This window comes from Corapipo altera, unplaced genomic scaffold (assembly GCF_003945725.1).
Source record: "Corapipo altera isolate COAL_440 unplaced genomic scaffold, ASM394572v1 45, whole genome shotgun sequence".
NCBI classification, from domain to species: Eukaryota; Metazoa; Chordata; class Aves; order Passeriformes; family Pipridae; genus Corapipo; species Corapipo altera.
In genome coordinates, this window is record NW_020884877.1 from 11,735,973 (window position 1) to 11,754,928 (window position 18,956).

Here is an 18,956-nt window from a genome sequence, read left to right on the forward strand (position 1 = left end):
GTTTTGCTACCTGAAACCACCTGACTACACTATTCTCTGTTTAAATACTATAGTGTAAGCACAACTGAACTTCGAAATATCCCCCTCACCTGAACATGTCACTGTGCTTCTGATTTCTAAACACAAGCCATATCCTTTCATTGCATTCCTTTTGTTCCATTGCCACTTCAGAGCCGTAAATTTCACTGCCTTTTACCTGTATGCCGCAACTTAATTCCTTTAAATATTGGTCCCTTTTACACAGTCTTAATTAATCTGAGGGTAAAGTTCTCAGTTGAAGGAGATGCAAAGCCAAATTTTTTGTGCTGCAATACGCATATGACTCCCACTAAAACAAGCCATTACAAGGCCTGTCCACATTTTGGCTCAGAATACCAAGCAAACTCATAAAATGCTCAATCCTCAACTGCATAATTTCCAAAAGCCTCATGTACCATATACTGTGTTTTCATATATGCTTACAAGATTCCTATCTCAGATTCTTGGTTATCAAATGCCAGAAATACTAAGGCATCAACACACCCCCACTGCTAGAATCCATATCCTTGAGGGAAGTGAACATCCAGCTTTTCTTTACCTGCTTTGCCACTTCCCTTAAGCAGGCCACCCCTCGTTCAAAGTTGGGGAAGACCACAGAGCCATACTTCTGGTATTCAGGGACTGGACGAATCTTTATCGTAACTTCAGTAACCACTCCAAGAGTTCCTTCAGGAGAAAAGAAAAACTGAGCAAAATATTGCAGGATGAACTTCTTGCAAGTTACCCAACTTAACAACTGCTTATCAGGATGCTATAAGTTAACATAAATCTGAAATCCCAAAAATTCAGTTTGCAGTAGTAGGGGATTTATTCCTGACTATCTTCATAGTGACTTCTTACAAAAAATCCTCTAAATCATGATGCTTGTTACTAGACTTGTAGGCTAACTCCACAGGTCTGTTTAAAGCACTGTTAAAAGCTGCTAAACTTCACAGTCCTAATTAAGGTCTCAATGTATTATCCTAACACAAGAAATTCTGTCTGCACAATGCCACCCATCGACACACTGGAAGTCACAGCATTAAAGATGCTCAAACAATCAAGCCACTACAGAAGCTGAATTAAGATGCAGTAAGTGAAGATAGTGTGTTTATACCTTCAGATCCCATAATGAAGTGATGGATATCAGGTCCTGTTGACATGCGAGGTACTTGACAGTTTTTTTCTACTACTCCTCTAGGAGTTACCATTTTTATATGAATCACCTGTTTAAACAATATGCAATGATTAGAAATACTAGCATTAACCACAGATTTTTATTATATTTCTTTTCTACAAAACATATTAAGCTTGATACAGTTCAGCTTTGCAGATTTTAGGCATTCTGTAGGCAATCTCAAGAACTTTTGGGTAACCCAAGGATTGTTACCAACAATTGTTTATAACACAGCATGGTTCCCCACACAACAGATCATTTCCAGTTCTTTGGCAAATCATACAACACCAGTTAAAACTGTTTTGTTTCTCAGTGTAGACAGAACTTCAAAAATACCAGGATTTTAATGCAGAATATATACAGTACTTCAGAGAAAAAAAGTGAGGCTTTAAACTTTGCTTAAGTTTTGCTTTAGAACTGCTGCTTGTTCAGGCTAATATAATTCAGCCACTGATTGCTACAGAAATATTACCATTAGGAGGAAAGACAGAAGTAAGCTTTGTGAAACAGATTATCAATATAAAATCTGTCATAAGACTAACACATAATGTAGGGTGAGAAAGTTGTTTTTTAAAAAATATTTTTCAATATTTTTGCTTCCAGCTTTTTTCAGGCACATGCAATAGAGCCCAGGTGTGGGGGCTTTTTAATCCTCTATTCAATTATTTTATACCAAGGAAGGGTGGGGTTTCAGCTTTTTTTTTTTTTTTTAGTGATGCCTTTAAATGAAGCAAAACTACTGAATTTCAACTAATGGCTTTAAAACTTTCAAGCACAGGTAGCTAAGTAATTTTCATTATATGCAATTTATGAACCATTGATTCTGCAGTAAGTGGATTTTAGGCAGCTTATATAACACACTGTTTCAAGATATAAAAGTTTCCTCAGAAGGTAAACACTTCCCTGAAACATTCTCGCTGTGCCATTTTGAAACTCATGAACTGTTCTGAATCAATTTTCAATCCTATTTCCTCCTAATGAAAATTTCAGAAGCTGTTTTAGCCTGAAGTTATGCTTCCATAATAGAAAAGCCCTTTGCTTCACAACTCCCAGTACAAGCCAAACTATACCATTCAGTAACACTTCAGGCAGCAGAGGAACAACAACACCCTGTAAGTGCTACTAGTTTTAGTTCAGCCAGGTCTACTGAATAAAAACTGTGTAATTCCTGCCAAGCTCAGTCACTGACTGTGAAGTGTCACATCTGTGCACAGAACAAACAGGTCTAAACTATGAGCTGATGAAAAGGCCTGAGGTGACAGGGATACATTACCTAGAGTGTACTGCAGGAAAGGAGGAAAAAATTCACATGTGGAAGGGTTGTTGTACAAACTACCAGAGAAACCTGGAAGTTTGAAGCAAAAACGCAGGCAAAGTCTGAACAGTGATGATTTAGCTTCAATATCTTCCATATATTTATTATAACAGAAGAGGTGGACTTTAAAAACAAAAAGTGTGCTTAAAACCAAAAAAATTACCTAATATAAAGATGAACCATTTTAATGCTTAAAACAAATTCAAGAATAGAATATGTCCATTTCCAGTGTATTGCTTCCTTCCTCTGGGTTCCTACAGACCGTGTGGTGGCATTAGATTTCACCATTGTGCATCCACATGGTCAATTAGATCAGCCTACTGATTTGAAAAAAACTACTAGCCTAGGGGGATCCAGAAAGGTGGAAAGAGCTAGCTTGCTGTCAGAGTTAGACAGTCCAACTAGACATCTCCAGGTACACACAACAGGTAGGAGAAAACACAGGAATTCTGGAATCACCCCAAAAGCTTGACAGGATTGTTACACTGGATTAACAGAGAGCACAAACTGGTAGAAGACAGCACCAGAGTCAGGACAGGATAATGATTCCTTAGGCTAGCCTGTGAGTACCCAAATGAAAATGACTTTTAGATCAGTGACAAGGATTATTACCATTAATACCAAAAGGAAGCAAACAAGCATTTCAGTCAATATTTGATGCCAAAACTGTATCACACAAAGAACCACAATTTACTCTTCCTTTCTCTTATTCTGAGTCATTATAAAAGAACAGAATAACTAGAAAAAGTATTAAAACTATTTACCAGATCTTCAATGTTTCCATAGATGTTTTTTTTCATGCCTGATGCTCGTGTTGCTACCCATCCTCCTAGTGAGCTGAACTCCATGGAGTCTGGTTCATGGCCTGTACAGAAGCCACTTTCAGCAAGCTAAAGAAAGGAAAAAACACATCCTACAGAGCCTGCATTGGCTTAGTACTCCAAAGTCAATACTCTGTATTTGTTTGGTTTGTTTTCCTTTTTTTTTTTTTAAAAGTAAGTATCCCAATCACACATCAATTTATTGAAGCACAAGTTTTATCTTTGATACATACATAAAATGCAAATTTATTCTAATTCTGCTGTGCACACGCTGTGCCACATATCACCCTATAATACTCCTGCCCCATATTTTAAAGGACCTCTATTGTTCAAAAAAAGGTGCGAATTCAAATATATATGGAAAAAGTTATGACTAAATAAGTGCCAACTTTGCACAAATGCTGCCAATAAATAAGACACTTAATCTCTTGTTCTTTCTATCCTAATTTCTATGCAGTGGGCCTGCAGAAAATGCGAGTAAATTGCCTGAACTTAATTCTCTCAAGGAGAGATGTGTTTTAATACACAGCCATCTGGTTGGGCTTCCTGTATGCAACGTTGTCAACTATTTGTGATGCAGATCACACATTCCTGTACATTAAGTAATCACTGGTTTCTCATTTTTCTGTATTAACTTGGCTTTGCCATCTGCACAGCACCTGAGGTTGACTGGATGCCCCCAGAATTACAACACTGAAGCTGTCGGACAGCAAGAATTAAAGACCAAGCAGTCTCACATTAAGTGATAACTGCATTAATGCATTTGAGATAATCAATCTGCGCCGACCAACTGATAACAATCATGTTGGACAGCTGTATTTAAGTATACCACATAATGTGGATCACGAACTATGTTCTGTTGTACAAAGTGGTTCTAACTTAAAGACTGAAAGTCACTTCTGTGTACTGTCTATGGTGATTCATCTAGCTCATGGTTCTCTCTCATATTAGAGAAACTTGTGGCTTTATATGTTTACTGGTCATATACTAGGGAAGGTTGGTTCATAGCCAATGCATGTAATTCTTACCACACCAGCTGCATGAAACACACAGGGATTAAGCTAGAATTCAATGCTTTGGAAAAGACATGAGAAACACCTAAGAAAAATATGAAAAAATACTAGCCAGTTAACCAGATGAAAATACCTGTTTCTCCAGATCTTGTCCAACAATGCCAGCTTCTACACAAGCTGTTAAGTTTTTCTCATCTATCCAGAGAATCCGATTCTGTTGAAAAGCCAATCAAAAGTAAGAACCAGTGTTCAAGGTTTTTGTTTCTTTCCCTCCCTAATGCTAGGATCAACATGCTTGGTCATACAATTTACCCCGAATACCACTCCAGTCATTACAGCAGTGGAAGCTGAGCCTCCTCACTCCCTCAAACAGATACACAACAGGTTTCAATCTATAAAGTCACCACTATAAGAGAGTAAGAGACTTATTAATTAATTTATACTAGGAACGTTTACAGAAACAAAGCAAAAAAGCCAGAAATAATTAAGTCAAAACTCTTAACAGGAGTTAAGCAATACAGCAATTTCCACAATTAACATGATTGAAGGTACCTGAATCTGACTATCTGGACATTAACAATACACCAAGAAAAATATTCTGCAACATACTGCATGGATTAAACAGAGTACATTCAGTTATTCCAGTTCAGCTCTTGGATTTTGACACAGTACACCAGAATACCACAGTAGGTACATACTTCAGAAGTTTAAGATACTTGGAAGGATTACATCATGTTATCTGACAAGACACTCACTGTCCCATCAGTACATTCTACTAAACAGGAAAAGTAGCAAACACCACAAATTAAATGGTTCACTAAGCATGATTCTCCATGAGGACAATTCACATCAAGGAGAAACTTAATAAATATGGTTAAGGAACTTAACAACATACCAAGGGCACTATAGAAGTTTCTGCTTCCCCTCTTATTCTTTAGTACACTTCTGGTGTACTTTGATAATTCTGTGTATTAACATTATATGGAAGGAGAACAGCTGTAACTTCCCTCTGTCTTGATTTTTCAAATTAAAGAAATGTGTACATCTTGTAGTCTAACTTAAACTAGGCTTTAAAAAAACTGTCTCCCCTTCATGAAGTATGGGCTAATTATTCAAAGCCAACTACTTCAGCTCCTTCTAGACACCTTCAGTTTCAACATAAACTGTATAAATTATCTCCGATATTACATAAATCAGTTTTTATCTAATATAGACCCTATATATATATATATATACATATTAAAAAAGTAAAGTTCATGCAACCGTCTTAACTGCTCCGACATACACAGGTTTTAACTCTGACAATGCTTCTTTTCACCCTAATTTCCTTATTTGGCTGGCAGTCATTCAAGATGGTTGAAAAGTGGTCTATTTTCTAACTCAGTGCATACTTACATATCTAGCTCACAAAAAAACATGACAGTAAGAATTAACAATATTTCCTTCCCGCTCCCCAACAGAAGTCAAAGCTTTGGGCTATAAATCAATGAGTTCAAATGAAGGTCTGAGTCACTACTGTACTCTTTGGATTTCACTCCACACAGACACCTGAAGAGCTTCCTTCAATATGCAACTAACACCTCTGCAGAAAATACCACTTTGTAGCTAGAAACAAGTTTAACTGAAGGATCGCTGACTAAGTGGGAAAAATGGAGCCAAACCCCAGGTCTTACCTTCAAGGTTAAAAGAATTAAGCTTAGCAGGTATTTGGAGGCAGTAGAGCCTTACATCAAAGATACAGAGCTCTATCTGAAGCACCTCATTACCATGTAGCCATAAAGCTATCAGTTTAAAAGTATAAAGCTTCTTCATAATGGAAAGATGAAAACTAGCAATAAATTTTACAGAACTTCATTTCTAGACTGCCATAAAGCTATGAACTTCACGTTCTCAAGATGTTATCTACACAAAAACCCCAGAGTTTTTTCTTGAAAGTTTATCCTTCAAGTTGATTTATAGATATTAGGTCACCTTACCAATCTCTGCTTTAAGTAATTTTAAGTCTGCAAAAACTAGTGAAATTTGCAACAGCAACTTCCTCTTAGCCTTTCATATAACATCAGATGCTAGTTCCAATATAGAAGATGAGTGGTTTCCTCTGATTTTCACTTGAAGTTGCTATAAGAAGGCTTAGCAGTGACTTTTTTCTTATTAAATACATACAGGTCATATGAAGCAGCACAGGGCTAACAACAGAGAAATATCACTTAAGCTGAAGGAGTATCAATTTAATCATGCATGGTACAGATTAATATTTCCATCTCTACTTTATTTTGGCAAAGAAAGAAATGTACTAGTGATCACCAATGTAACTGTAGGATAATTTAAAAAAATTAAAACAAAACATTAAGAAGGGCATACCATTTGTGATGTATCCAGTGAGATAATTGTTCTTTTTTCTTCTTCAGGACATTCAAGGGCACTAGAGACACTTGTCCCTCCTGCAAATATGGGAATGATATTGTGATCATAAAATTCTCAGGTAGCTTTTCTTCCAATACAATCCCTCTCTCCCTCCCTTCTGATATGGAACTTAATAAAGTAAGATCACTGAATGAACTGTTTGAGGCTAGTGATTAGCCTTTTAGGGTTGTCCCTTCTCCCAAACTGGGTTTCACAAAATCAAGGCAGCAGTGGAGCTGGACAATGCTTTAACAGTACTAAGTAAAAAATCATAACATTCTGTGACCATCTCAGCTGCTTCTGTTAAGGTCAGCACAGCATTTTAAAACAAGGAGGGATAAGAATTTACAAAGCCTTGAAGAAACAGAGAGCTATGGTTTCTATATAGTGTTTAGATACTACTATGGAAGCCACTACACTTCAACCTACAAAGCTGGCTTAAGTCTACCTAACACAGGAATGTAATACTTATCTAAAAGTAAAAAATAAACCAAAAGGGTGTAAGTATAAAAAAAAAATGGATGCAGTCAAATGTCAGACTTCTCCAGTTTTCTAATGTATCTTTACAGGATGCCAAGAAGCCTTTCATTTCTCTAAGACTGCAAAAGCCATTGGAAAAGAGAGAACAGGATGCTAAAGAGATCTACAGTAGGCTACAAGAACAGTCAATGGCAAGTACAGAGACAGTGCCAGCTAATAAAACACTCTTCAAGAGCAATAAAGCCCATCACCTTTCTTTCCAGTGACATTTCCTTAAATACCAACTCCTACTGTAATAACTCCATAAGCTGACTGTAGTTTACCATAAATAAACCTGGAAAACAACCTGAACATCTTTCTGTATCCTGGTCAGTGAACAAGAAATAGTCAATATTGCTGCTTTCAGCCATACCAGTTTACCAGTACCAAGGGTGCCTTTTCACAGTCTTGCATCTCTCCAGATGCATCTGGCAAGAGTGAGCCTGTTTTATGGAGGAACCAGCTCCACAAATCTGGTATTGCCATCAAATGACCTGCTCATCTTCTCAAACAGTAAACATCCTTCCTACAAAGGCTATACTCCTACAGCATAAGCAAGTACCAAGTAAAACACACAGATTTATACCACAGATTTAAGAGTTTTTGACAAAAACCTTCCCACAGACTGAGCTCACGTAAGCCAATATCCCATGTTCCCTGAGCTCTATGTCAAAATAAGGTAGCTCACAACTCTACTTCAGCAGGCTTAGAGGAAAAAGCATCCACAATTAAAAACCTGATGTCCTTTTAATTCTTTAGGCTGAGACAGACACAGATTATATAGGCCTTTACCTGTACTCTGTCTGTGGAACACTTCCTGAAAACCCCTTGCCATAGGAGTCTCTACCTTTCAAACTGAAAAGTGTCTAAAGGGAAATCAGAATTATTTTGCAGTACAGTGTTTGACCACAATCCTCCCTGAAACTAAGAACTTCAACAGTACAACAAAAAAACCCTAATTTATACATGCTGTGGGAACAGAGCACAAGTAATGCATCCAAAACCACGGTATATCTAATACAAATATTTGAATCTCCTGACTTCTTGGAAATGAAGATTTCCAAGGCACAGAGGGAGATGTCACCTTCATATAGTCATTTCTCTTGCATATTCAATATTCAAGGCATTGACATACTTTTGATGACTTCCACTAAATTGAATATTGCTGCTTTTAATACCTCAAGATCACAAAAAAAATTAAGAGTACATTTTAAATATTACTAAAAAAGTCTAACTATTGAATTATTGTTATACTGTATGACTAAGAACACATATTCAAATTGAAGTATAATACATTTTCACTAATGACCTTAAACAGATATGAGATTTCAGAACACTTACCACCAAATGGTATTATGCAGAGATTGTGTTTGCAGGCTAATTCCACAATTTTAACTACGTCTTCATGGCAAACTAAAAAAGTCCAAAGAGTTAACAAAAACAGGAGTTGTTGTTAGCACTATTATTTGCTTATTACAAAATACCACGGTGTGAATAAGCAGCAATTTCTTTTCTGACACCAGGAAGGAAGGCATTTCAAAGTTAGGCACTAGATAAGAGCTGAGCTCAGAACTACAGGAGTTACAGAGTAAAGTTTAGACTTCAAACAATTCTACATCTGAAAAACTAACCACAGTCTTAGTGTCTTGCTCTACTCATGGATTGAGACCTCCTACAAATTCTCAGGGCCTGATGGGCTACCAAACAGTTAACAATTCATCAAATCAAGATTAGAGCTTTTACTGAAAATAGGGTGTCCAATTTATTTTAAGTGAGAAATAAATCTCTTCTAAAAGTTGAACTTTTCTTCCTGGCTGACATTCAGTTTCAGAAGTGGAGTTCCTGGTGAAATTTAGTTCTTCAAAATGCATTCTGTACCTGGACAAAGAGGGAAGCAGAAATGCTTGTGCACAGACAAATAAAAGGATCAAAAAAGAGAGCAAATACAGTTTGTACATGAGTTTGTAGAAATAGCAGAGAATGAGTGGGAATAAATAAATGGTTTTCAAACTCTAGTTACTTTGCTCTTGCCATACAGAGCAGTTCTAAATAAAGTAGTTAATCATTTTGTTTCAGCTGCTTTTGGAGTTACACAAAACACAAGCTGTGGAAAGTACTGTTCATAGTCACCAGTGCTGTCATGCAAGTAGCTGTTCTCAAGTAATGAATTGCATCTTACAGTGCCACTTTGTACGCTTCTCATATGTGATTTTTTCCTCTAAATAAAGGAGGTGAAACTGAGCTAGGATTAAGTTCTTATAAGAATCTTTTGGGTAATGCAGTGCAGCTACCAAAGTTATAAAAGCTAAGGAAAGAACTGGATTCATACAGCTGAACAGAAACTGACAGGTGCTTAGATCAAATGACCTTTTGGTTCTCTACTAAAGAATGGCACATGAAGCAGTTCCTAGTGACCAGAGGCACATGATTTAAGTAAAAAAAGTATTTGTTCCCTTCTACTAGACAGAAACAAGCACATTTTCCGCTACAGATTATCTGCAACAGCATTATTTATTACTCTATTTAAAGTGGGTCTAGACTATACTCAGATTGCACTGCTCTGTCTTCAAGTCAATGGTCCTCTGTAAAGTGCTCTGATAGGAGTTTTTACGGAAGTACAGGATGTCATAAAACAAAGTTCTTTAATACAAACATTTCACTACCCTTCTACCATCATGTATGCCTTTAAAAATCAAAATTTAGATTGCCATTTAGACAACTACTCTTGGTGAACATACAAGTTTGCATTACAATGTGGTTACTTAAGTCATGAATTCATCTGTTAACAGAAGCCTCTTCTATATTTACTAGCAAATTTGACTTCCTCACAAAATGATGGGATTTCACAGACAACCTGCAGTGTAGATGTTATATAATCATGATTACCATTCATGAGAAAATTCCTTCTCTGTAAAGATGAGTAAAGTCAGTGAACCAAGAAACAGCTTCTCCATGACTACAAAGCATCAGACTTTGTAGCAAACAGTGGCCTCCCAGATCAGAAGGGAGAATAAGACAATTAAAGCTTACCAGGCCATACAACTATATCAGGAATTCGCTTAAACATTCCTTCCCTGAGTACAAATATCTCATGTAGGCAGTGACCTGAAACACAAACAATAAGTTAACAAGTCCAAAGAAGGAAGAATCAAAACCAGCAGTTACCTAAATCAAGTTCTCTTACCATGAGCTCTGAATACCCTATCTTCTGCATCCTGGGAATATGAGATTTTAGTGGCTATAAGATCCTGAAGAAATTCTTCATTTACAATGGATGGAGGTACATCATTAACATTTAAGGATGCCTACAATACAAAAAAATAAGTTCATTAAAGACAGGTTCACTCTTACAGCATTTCTATACAACAGAAATAAAAACAGGCTAACACTGATATCCTAACACAACTATTCCAAATCAGAAAGAAATCATTTCTCCTCCAGATCTTCAACCACCAACTTATCCTACCCAGTACTCAGCTGACTACATGCACATAAGAAGTTTTATTTCAGTAGCACACTCTTACCTTTCTTCCTCCTGACAAATTCAGAGAAATACACTAGCTTATGAGTGCATATTGAACAAAATACCTTTCTTAAGATTTCCCAAAACACTAAAATACATACTAAAGCCACCACAACTCCACAAATTCTTTTACTTAAGTGTTCAGTTTTCACTAACCCACTTTCCTATCTCCTGTCATGTACTGGAAGTTAAATCCGAGTTGGACCAAAGCCTAATCAGAAATCCAGTGCAAGGCTCAACTAAGTTTGATATCAGACACAATTGATACCACATAACTGGCATGCTTTAAATAGACTTCACCCATAAAAGCTCATAAAATCCATGCTGAGTCACAAACATGCAGGTGTTTCCAGAAAGCCTCCAGGTAGAAGTCCTGATCAACACTTCGGAAAAAAGTTTTTCTTTCAAAGAAGCTACACGGGACATTTTGACTTACCAACAGGCCTTGAATCAAGGTTCTGTAAGTTCAGGGGGAGAACCCCTGCTTAAGGTTAATGACCCATTCTCCCAGGTCCTTCTAAAAGATGCCTCATCTAGTACTCTTATGGCTTCTCAAAGTGCAGACCTAGCCACTGAACTCTTTTCTGAAGTCCACCTCAGTCTTTGCAGACATTAACTGTAACACTTTTATGTCCTACGAAGGTTCCAAAAAAGGAAAAAAAATCCCATGGGTTTTTTTCTCCTTAAAAATGGAGCAAATATGGGTAATCTCCCTAAAGGAATATGTCTTCTATTACAAATGGCCTCTAATTAAAGAGTTCTTTAATTAGATAAAAAGCTTGTCTTATGACTAAAATCTAACTTCTTCACTTCAAGTCCTATTTCAAAAGAAAATGTTGGTCAAGAATCTTACTTCCCGTTAGCAAAGTCCCTCAAGTCTGAGAGCAGAAATGAAAGGGTTTTTACCACATCTCTTTAATTTTAAACACAGTTTCAAATATCTGGAGTTGCAGAGAAAATAGTTAAAAGAGTGCATTGCTTTCACATTTCTCTCATGAGAACCTTGCCGGCAAATCAACTGACACCAACCCAAAGAGAGGAACGTGCTCATGCTTTTGTTATAGCGCTACCAGGAAAGACTACAGGCTGCCTAGGGATGCCACGAAGAGCTGGCTTACAGCCCTACCATCAAAAAGTATTTTCTGCTAATGTTCCACAGAGTCAAAGAATTTTTTTTCTTTCCTGGAACAGAGTTTTGCCTCTCTTTGCTCTACATAACCTCCAGAACAGGTGATATTTTTTGCCACTACATGTCTTAAGATAAAATCTTAGAAGATAGTACCAGTTAACAAGCTAACAGCAAGGAAATTGGAGATTAGTAGTATCCCATGTCACAACAGCAGCAGTCTATTCTGAATGGGTTGAGTCTCAAAGTTGTGAAAGCTGAAGAAGGAAAGATTTAAACTTCCACAGGAAAGTCTTCAGATAGTTAAAAGATCCATGGTGATGGAACTTGCCTACCAGTGTCCACCTACAAGGCATTACGCAAGGTTATGTAGAAATTAGGAGTGCTCACAATAATAATTCAGAAAGAAACAGCTGCATGAGATGTTCATTACTGATAGTTAACAAAATTTACAGGTTCATAAGGATAGCCAAATGTTTGGTTTAGAATTTTCATATGGGACACATGATGTAATGAAAATAAAGTTTTAAGAAGGATTGGACTTCTGGAAGAGGATATGTGCCATCCTGACTTGCTTTAAGGCTAATGTAGTTATTGAAATAAGGTGTCATACAGATGAGAAAAAGGCTTGCCTCCAATATATTCACCTTGTCACCTAAAGACACAGAAGCTGAAATTAAGTGTTGTTAGGTGAGAGGCACACCACTACCGAGAGATCATGATTTTAGGAGCCAGTCACAATAAGCACAATGAAAGTCAGGTCTTGGATTGCTGCTCTTACTGTTCTGCTATTAATGTACATTCACACAATGCTTTTTGCTAGCCCAAAGAACAGAGCTTCAATAGAAACTTGGAAAATATGAGAAACAAACAAATAGGTACCAATTAAGACCTTTAAATCACTTCTTTTAAGAAAAATCCTTGCTAGTTGTGCTTATATTTTGTATTTTAAACTTTTGTTTCTTCATGGATTTCCTCAGACAGAACTATTTTCTATCATTTCAAGTTGAATGTTAAGTGCTTGAAGATCTTTGTTCTCTGTAAGTGGGACATAAACTACTTAAAGCTGTGATAATTCCTTGCAGATAGTTTTAAGTATCTTGATTTTTAACTCTTCCACAAGTTTTTTAATCCTTTAGTTTTTATCTTCAGGATTAAAAAGTTAATATTTATTTATAAAAATCTTATGCATAATGACAAACAAAAATATACCTTTATTTATTCTCACGGGAATGAGACATTTTAAGATTTGTGCACTGAAAGGCTAGACAAGAAGCCTATGTGAACTAGATCTAAACTTCTGTCAGTGTTAAGTCTGGTCTGAAAAAAGAGAAAACATCAACGGCCCTGAGTATGACATTACTGTTGTTAATTAAACAGAAAAGTCACATGCAACAGGGAACTCTCCAATCTTATAGGACAGTAGCAGGAAGAGAAAAAGACAAATGTACCAAGAGGTCTCTTTCCTACTGCTGTTCCTATATCAGAGTTTCTTCATGTTTGGATGATAGTAGAAGGCAAACACCCTACATAGCATGACAAACTGAAATATAGACTAAGAGCTACAACAGACATGAAAATGAGGGACCTGTAGAAGTATTTGAGACTAACTATGAGAAGTCCAGATAGATACTGGAGACTCCAGAGTCCTGTTCTGTGTCAAGACAGTCAACCTGTTCCAGATCACAAGACCATCAGAACCAGAGGGGTACAACAAAACAAAAATGCATTCAACATTGCTGGCAGAAATCCCGTGAAGGTGGTTTGCAAAATGTACTATGGAATGAGGGCATTATTCAAAAATCTGTAGTTGTCCTTCAACTCTACTTTTTTCTATACTTTCTCTACACGTAGAAAGGGAACAACAGTTCTCAAGACCTCTGCTCACAGCAAGTTAAAGCAGCTGCCAGTTAAGACCAACCCTGGTCAACAAAAACACATCAAGATGAACTTTTTCAAAATACATTGGCAGATGGAGATCCTGTAAGTCACAGCAGATGAAAGACTGTCTTGATGAATAGAAGACTGAAGAAATATTCAAGTTTTCAGGCCCTAGGAGACTGCATTTTCTTTGAAGCAGGTAATCTTGAACTCAATCAAGAAATGGGTACAACTGTTACCCAAAGCAGCGTTGCTACAGTCACAGAACAAGCACAGCCTGCTTCCAATACTGCTTAAGCAACTGCCTAGTTTCTAGGAACCTCAAGCTTCTAGGAACCTGAAGCTTCAAAGGAATTCTAACAAGAAGGGAATCAGGTCTCCTGACACTAACATAAGATACTCTTTCTAAAAAGAAAAATATGCATGATTTACAAAACTCAGAACATTCCCAATGTGTTATTTTTCAAAAAATATTCAGCTCGATCCTGAGTATTCCGGTAGCTGGTTTTCAGCACCCAGACATGTAAAAAAGAATTATTGTCAAATAAGAACTTTAACACCTTTAATACACTGAAAACACATCGCAATTTAACTTCCCTGTATCTTCTGTCTTTGTTATCATGAACAAAATTGATGTTGCATAAACAACTCCCTCTAGGTTTCTACAGTCTGGAAATGCAAGTTACCAACAAGGACAAAAAACTTCTGTGTTGGAAACTTTAATTCCAATAAATGTACTACCAGTTATCCTGAAACCACAAGTCATGCTAAGGCATGAAAGGTTCCACATAGTAATTATACATCAAGTATTTTTAAAAAAAACATGGAGGTATTAATACACTATATTTAAATCAATTATGTGCAACAGCTGAATCATCTTTAACAGTGTGGTCTTGATTATCACCAAGACTAATGTTCAAAGGAACTGGTTCAGCTATTTACTTACTCTAGAGGTAGTTTTGTGCTCCAGACTTGCTCCAAAGGTTTTTTCTATCCATTCCTTAAAAGTTGGTAATATCATACCACCTAATCTGTACCTGAAAAGTCAATATTACATAGGGTCATTTTAAATTAAAATAAATGTATGTCAGATACACTTCTTTCAATTCTATGTACGCACAAACAAGTTTTAAATCAAATTCTTTACCTACAAGCCTGCAAAGCTTCTGCACGTTTACTTTTCAAGCAACTGCACATTTTATTGTATTTAACTGTTCTGTACTTCACACAGAATCAAACTGGTTGTCAGCATCTTAGGTATCACTTTTCTTTCAGAATCGTGGCAAAAGGCTTTATGGATATCCCACCCCACCACTCTTAAGAAAGGTCTCTCCCTTTCAGTAGTGCAGAAAGCAGTGCCACAGTTTACATGCCATTTACGGAGAGAGGACGTGTGCACGGACACACTGCAATGTCAGCAGCAGTCTCAGATACACAAACTCATTTCAGTATACCTTATGTTTTCAAGCAAAAAAAAGAACCAGTATTAGAGAGTCCTCCTTTATCACCAAAATGCATCAGAATCCATCAAGCAATGTGAAATTATTTCCAGCACAAAGTCTTTGGCAAGAGCTTAGCCATGTGACAAATGCAGACGTACAGACAAGAGACAGAGGAACTGCTTGTTGACCATATGCACCACATGTGACAACACATAAAGGGACACACTTAAAACAGCTAGAAACTACTGCTATTAATTGCATACATATACACACTTTGCGCATATTTATGTATGCACAAATATTCTCAGAGAAGAAAAAAAAACATCTTTCTTTGGGATTAAGAGCTTTCAGCAGCTGAGAATCTTTACCATAGTTTTCACCTGGGTCACTGCATTAGGCCTAATGGGTCTTCCCTCTAAGATTATTCAGTCACTGCTAATCCCATCATGACCCTGTCCTTCATGGCTGATGCAACCAACTCTACAGCTGAGTTACCTATTACACAGAAAGATCAATTCCTTTTGTTTCCTCATCTCAACTACCCCCCAGCTCTTCTACTGACAAAAACCCCTACTTTATTCCTAGATATAAAAGGCCACAACCTTAACTCAAGTTAGACTGTTCAGCATGGAAGACAGGGTTCAGTCATTCCTCCTGTGACAGCTGTTACTGTTTCATCATACCCACATGAAAGTTACGTGAATTCTATGAAAAGGAAATGCAATAAGCAATGAAGGTTTAATGCATTTGCATCAAGAATTTGCAACAAAGGTAGAGACCCAAGTCAGTTTGGTGTGTTTTCTTCTCCAGACCTACTTTTTGGAGTTGCCAACCTATCACTACAGCTAGTTTGCCAGGGTAACCTTAGTCACTTATTCAAAGGTCAAACTAAAGCTATCAGAAACCCCAAAACTTTTAAGTTAAGACAGAGACAGAAATCACAGCATAGAAGGAATTACTGAGTTTACTGCACAGAGTGCAGTGCATGATTGAGCAGGAAGCAAGCTCTGTATATATATGTTGATGGTGCAAGAAGCCCCCCAAAAGACCTTCCTCCTGCCACAGACACACTCCAAAAATAGGTTTAGTTGCTCAGACTAGCAAGTAACCTCTATCCCCAGTGAAATGGTAGAGTCTTTAATAAAAAGATCATTTGACACATGATAAATCAGTCTGTAGGGAAAGTCAACATGGCTTTCATAAATGGAAATCTTGTTTCACTGATCCTTGGAGTTCTATCAGGGTGTAAAAACAGAAAGTGAAAAAAGGGGATACAATGAATATGAAATTCCACATTCCTTTATACTTCCACAGGTGCTTACCCCAAAACTTATTTAAGAAAATACATTACTACAGTGCTGAAGAGGTTCTTCTCGAAGCTGAAGGATAAGATAAGGTTAAGCTAAGAAGGAAAGGGCACAGCTTATTGATCATTGGCCAAGACAGACTCAGGAGTGCAGTTTGCCACACACACTGGTACTGGGACCAGCTCTACTTAATGCCTTCATCAGCAATCTGGATTCATCAGTGGACTCTCCAACTACGTGCATAACGTTAAGCTCTTTTGGGGAGACAGATACTACACTGGTAGGAACTCAGAATCTTAAAAAACCTAAGCAGACAAAAGAAGATGAAAGGTAAGGTAATTGCAAAAGCCAAAAAAAAAAAAAAAGGCATTATTTGGTAACTGGTAGTCAGTATAGAAAAAACCATGATAAATTCACTGACAACATACAACAGCAGCCAACAGTGTTATGCATTTACTGGGCAGGTATAAGAAAGAAGACAGTTCATCTCTTTTCACTGCTCTGTAGAACACTGGTATATCCTTGAGTTTTTGTCCCCATCTTCAGAAAGATTTAAAAAGATCTAATGAAGCTAGAGAGGGTGCAGAGAACAGCACCCTCTGGGCCTGGGACTTCTTAATCATGGAGAGAAAGTGCAAGAGAGGATATGATTGAGTCTTATATAATCAATAACACAGTAGATAGGCTGAAGAACTATCATTCACCTACTCCTGCAACACAGTATGGGATACTTGGTTCAAAACACAAGTACTTTACAACTGCAACGTGGAACTTGCTGCCATGAGATGCTGTACAGGAAGACAGTACGAGCAGACTTGAGGTTATTAGAAAAATTTATGGACAACAGATCTGTAAGTGGGTACTGAAAGGACAAAGCATCTACAACACCTCTGCAGATGCCTATTCTCCTGTTTTCACTTCAAACATTCTCCTTTTGCCACTGTGACAAACTATTCTATAGAAACTATACTGTTGTGGCCCAACAAGGCATTTCTAATACTATGTCTCAGTTAGAGACATAGTAGGTGTCAGCAGATGTCAGTAGATGTTCCCTCAGTAGATGAGGGGAAAAACCCCACCATTCCCCTCCCATTCTAGAACAGCAACTGGTAGCCTTGATGCTTTCTCCTTTATCTTTGTTTATTCTATGTAGCATGCTTTGATTTTCTGTGCAGTATCTCCATAAATATTACACAGTAAACTGCCTAATAGAAGGCTTTGCATTTTAATTTGGGCCCGAAAATCAAGACATTAACAATTGAAGTGCTCAACATCCCCCTTAGGTTTCTGCAGCTTAGATACAAGCTAGTTCATGCTAGTTTACACAAATGCAAAGACCAGGAAGGAATTTTTATGAAGGAGAGTACTTATTTCAAACTTATTTCTCTTCCCCCTTCTTTTTTTTACTCTTATGGAAAATGTATTTTTTTAAACCAGGAAAGAGACTGCAAGATTTCTTTCCACTCAGGCAGAAAAAAACCCCCAAAAAACAGTAAGATGTCAAGTGACAGGTTTAAATTCCACTGGAACAAAATTAAGAGATCCCCAAGTAGACTTAATTTTAATGCAATTTCTCAAAAAACATATTTCTCAGAAAAACAAGCTTGCTGTACAAAGGGTCAGTGGGTAATTAATCAGAAGTGAAGTCACTACAGAACACTGAACCGAAGAGCAGTTTTTAAGTTCAGAGGATGAAGTAGTTCCATATATAATGGTTAAGAAACCCAAAACAAATCAGAAGTTTAATAAACCAACTAGTTGATGCTCAAAAGATTCTCAAAACTGCACTGATGTGCTGTGTGTTATCTAAAGTTTTAGAACATGGTGCAGATTTTCACTCTGATTTAATTCTCTAAGAAAAGTTTAATGCACGAGTATATAAAGTTACAGAGAAGACTCACATTGATTTGTCTTTATAAGACTTTTAATAAACCTTTTAATAAGCCACACATTCTATTTTACTACATTAGACTATTGTGTATAGACTTCAACAAACCTGTTAAATGCGGAATTAATACCGTATTCTGTGAGATGAAGCAACTTTTTGGCCTTCTTTGGATTAACTGTACTGTGCAGCTTTTAAACTCTTTTCAATAAAACTACTACTGTAAGATACTTCAGTTACATAAAATTTCAACTTACCTTTTTCCTGTGAATTCTGCTTGACCCTTCTTATTGAAGATGAATTTGGAGTCATTATATCCCCATCCATTCCACTTCAAAAGTTCTTGCCTTAAAGGGAGAAAAATATGTGAGAATATTAGCACATTAGCATACTGCAGATCCAAAATGGTTTTCGAAAAAAGTTTTATCAGAGAGCAATTCAGGAAATTACGTACATATCAAAAGCACATAGCTTAGAGCTAGAAGAAATTCTGAAGCCACAACCATTACTTCTTCAGATTGCATCC

At 37.0% G+C, this 18,956-nt stretch overlaps 1 protein-coding gene across 2 annotated transcripts in view; it reads right to left on the minus strand.

Annotated features, from left to right (window-relative positions):
* The window catches only part of AGPS (alkylglycerone phosphate synthase), a 54,519-nt gene that overhangs the window by 23,443 nt on the left and 12,120 nt on the right, over positions 1 to 18,956 (minus strand). For both annotated transcript variants that reach the window (XM_027636923.1, XM_027636922.1), the window contains exons 2-11: positions 18,688 to 18,777; positions 14,743 to 14,833; positions 10,451 to 10,571; positions 10,297 to 10,371; positions 8,608 to 8,679; positions 6,706 to 6,785; positions 4,478 to 4,558; positions 3,275 to 3,400; positions 1,136 to 1,244; positions 578 to 705 (exon numbers count right to left, since the gene is read on the minus strand). In XM_027636923.1, the coding sequence (XP_027492724.1) occupies positions 578 to 705; positions 1,136 to 1,244; positions 3,275 to 3,400; positions 4,478 to 4,558; positions 6,706 to 6,785; positions 8,608 to 8,679; positions 10,297 to 10,371; positions 10,451 to 10,571; positions 14,743 to 14,833; positions 18,688 to 18,777 (973 nt within the window). The remainder of the gene's footprint in view (positions 1 to 577; positions 706 to 1,135; positions 1,245 to 3,274; positions 3,401 to 4,477; positions 4,559 to 6,705; positions 6,786 to 8,607; positions 8,680 to 10,296; positions 10,372 to 10,450; positions 10,572 to 14,742; positions 14,834 to 18,687; positions 18,778 to 18,956) is intronic.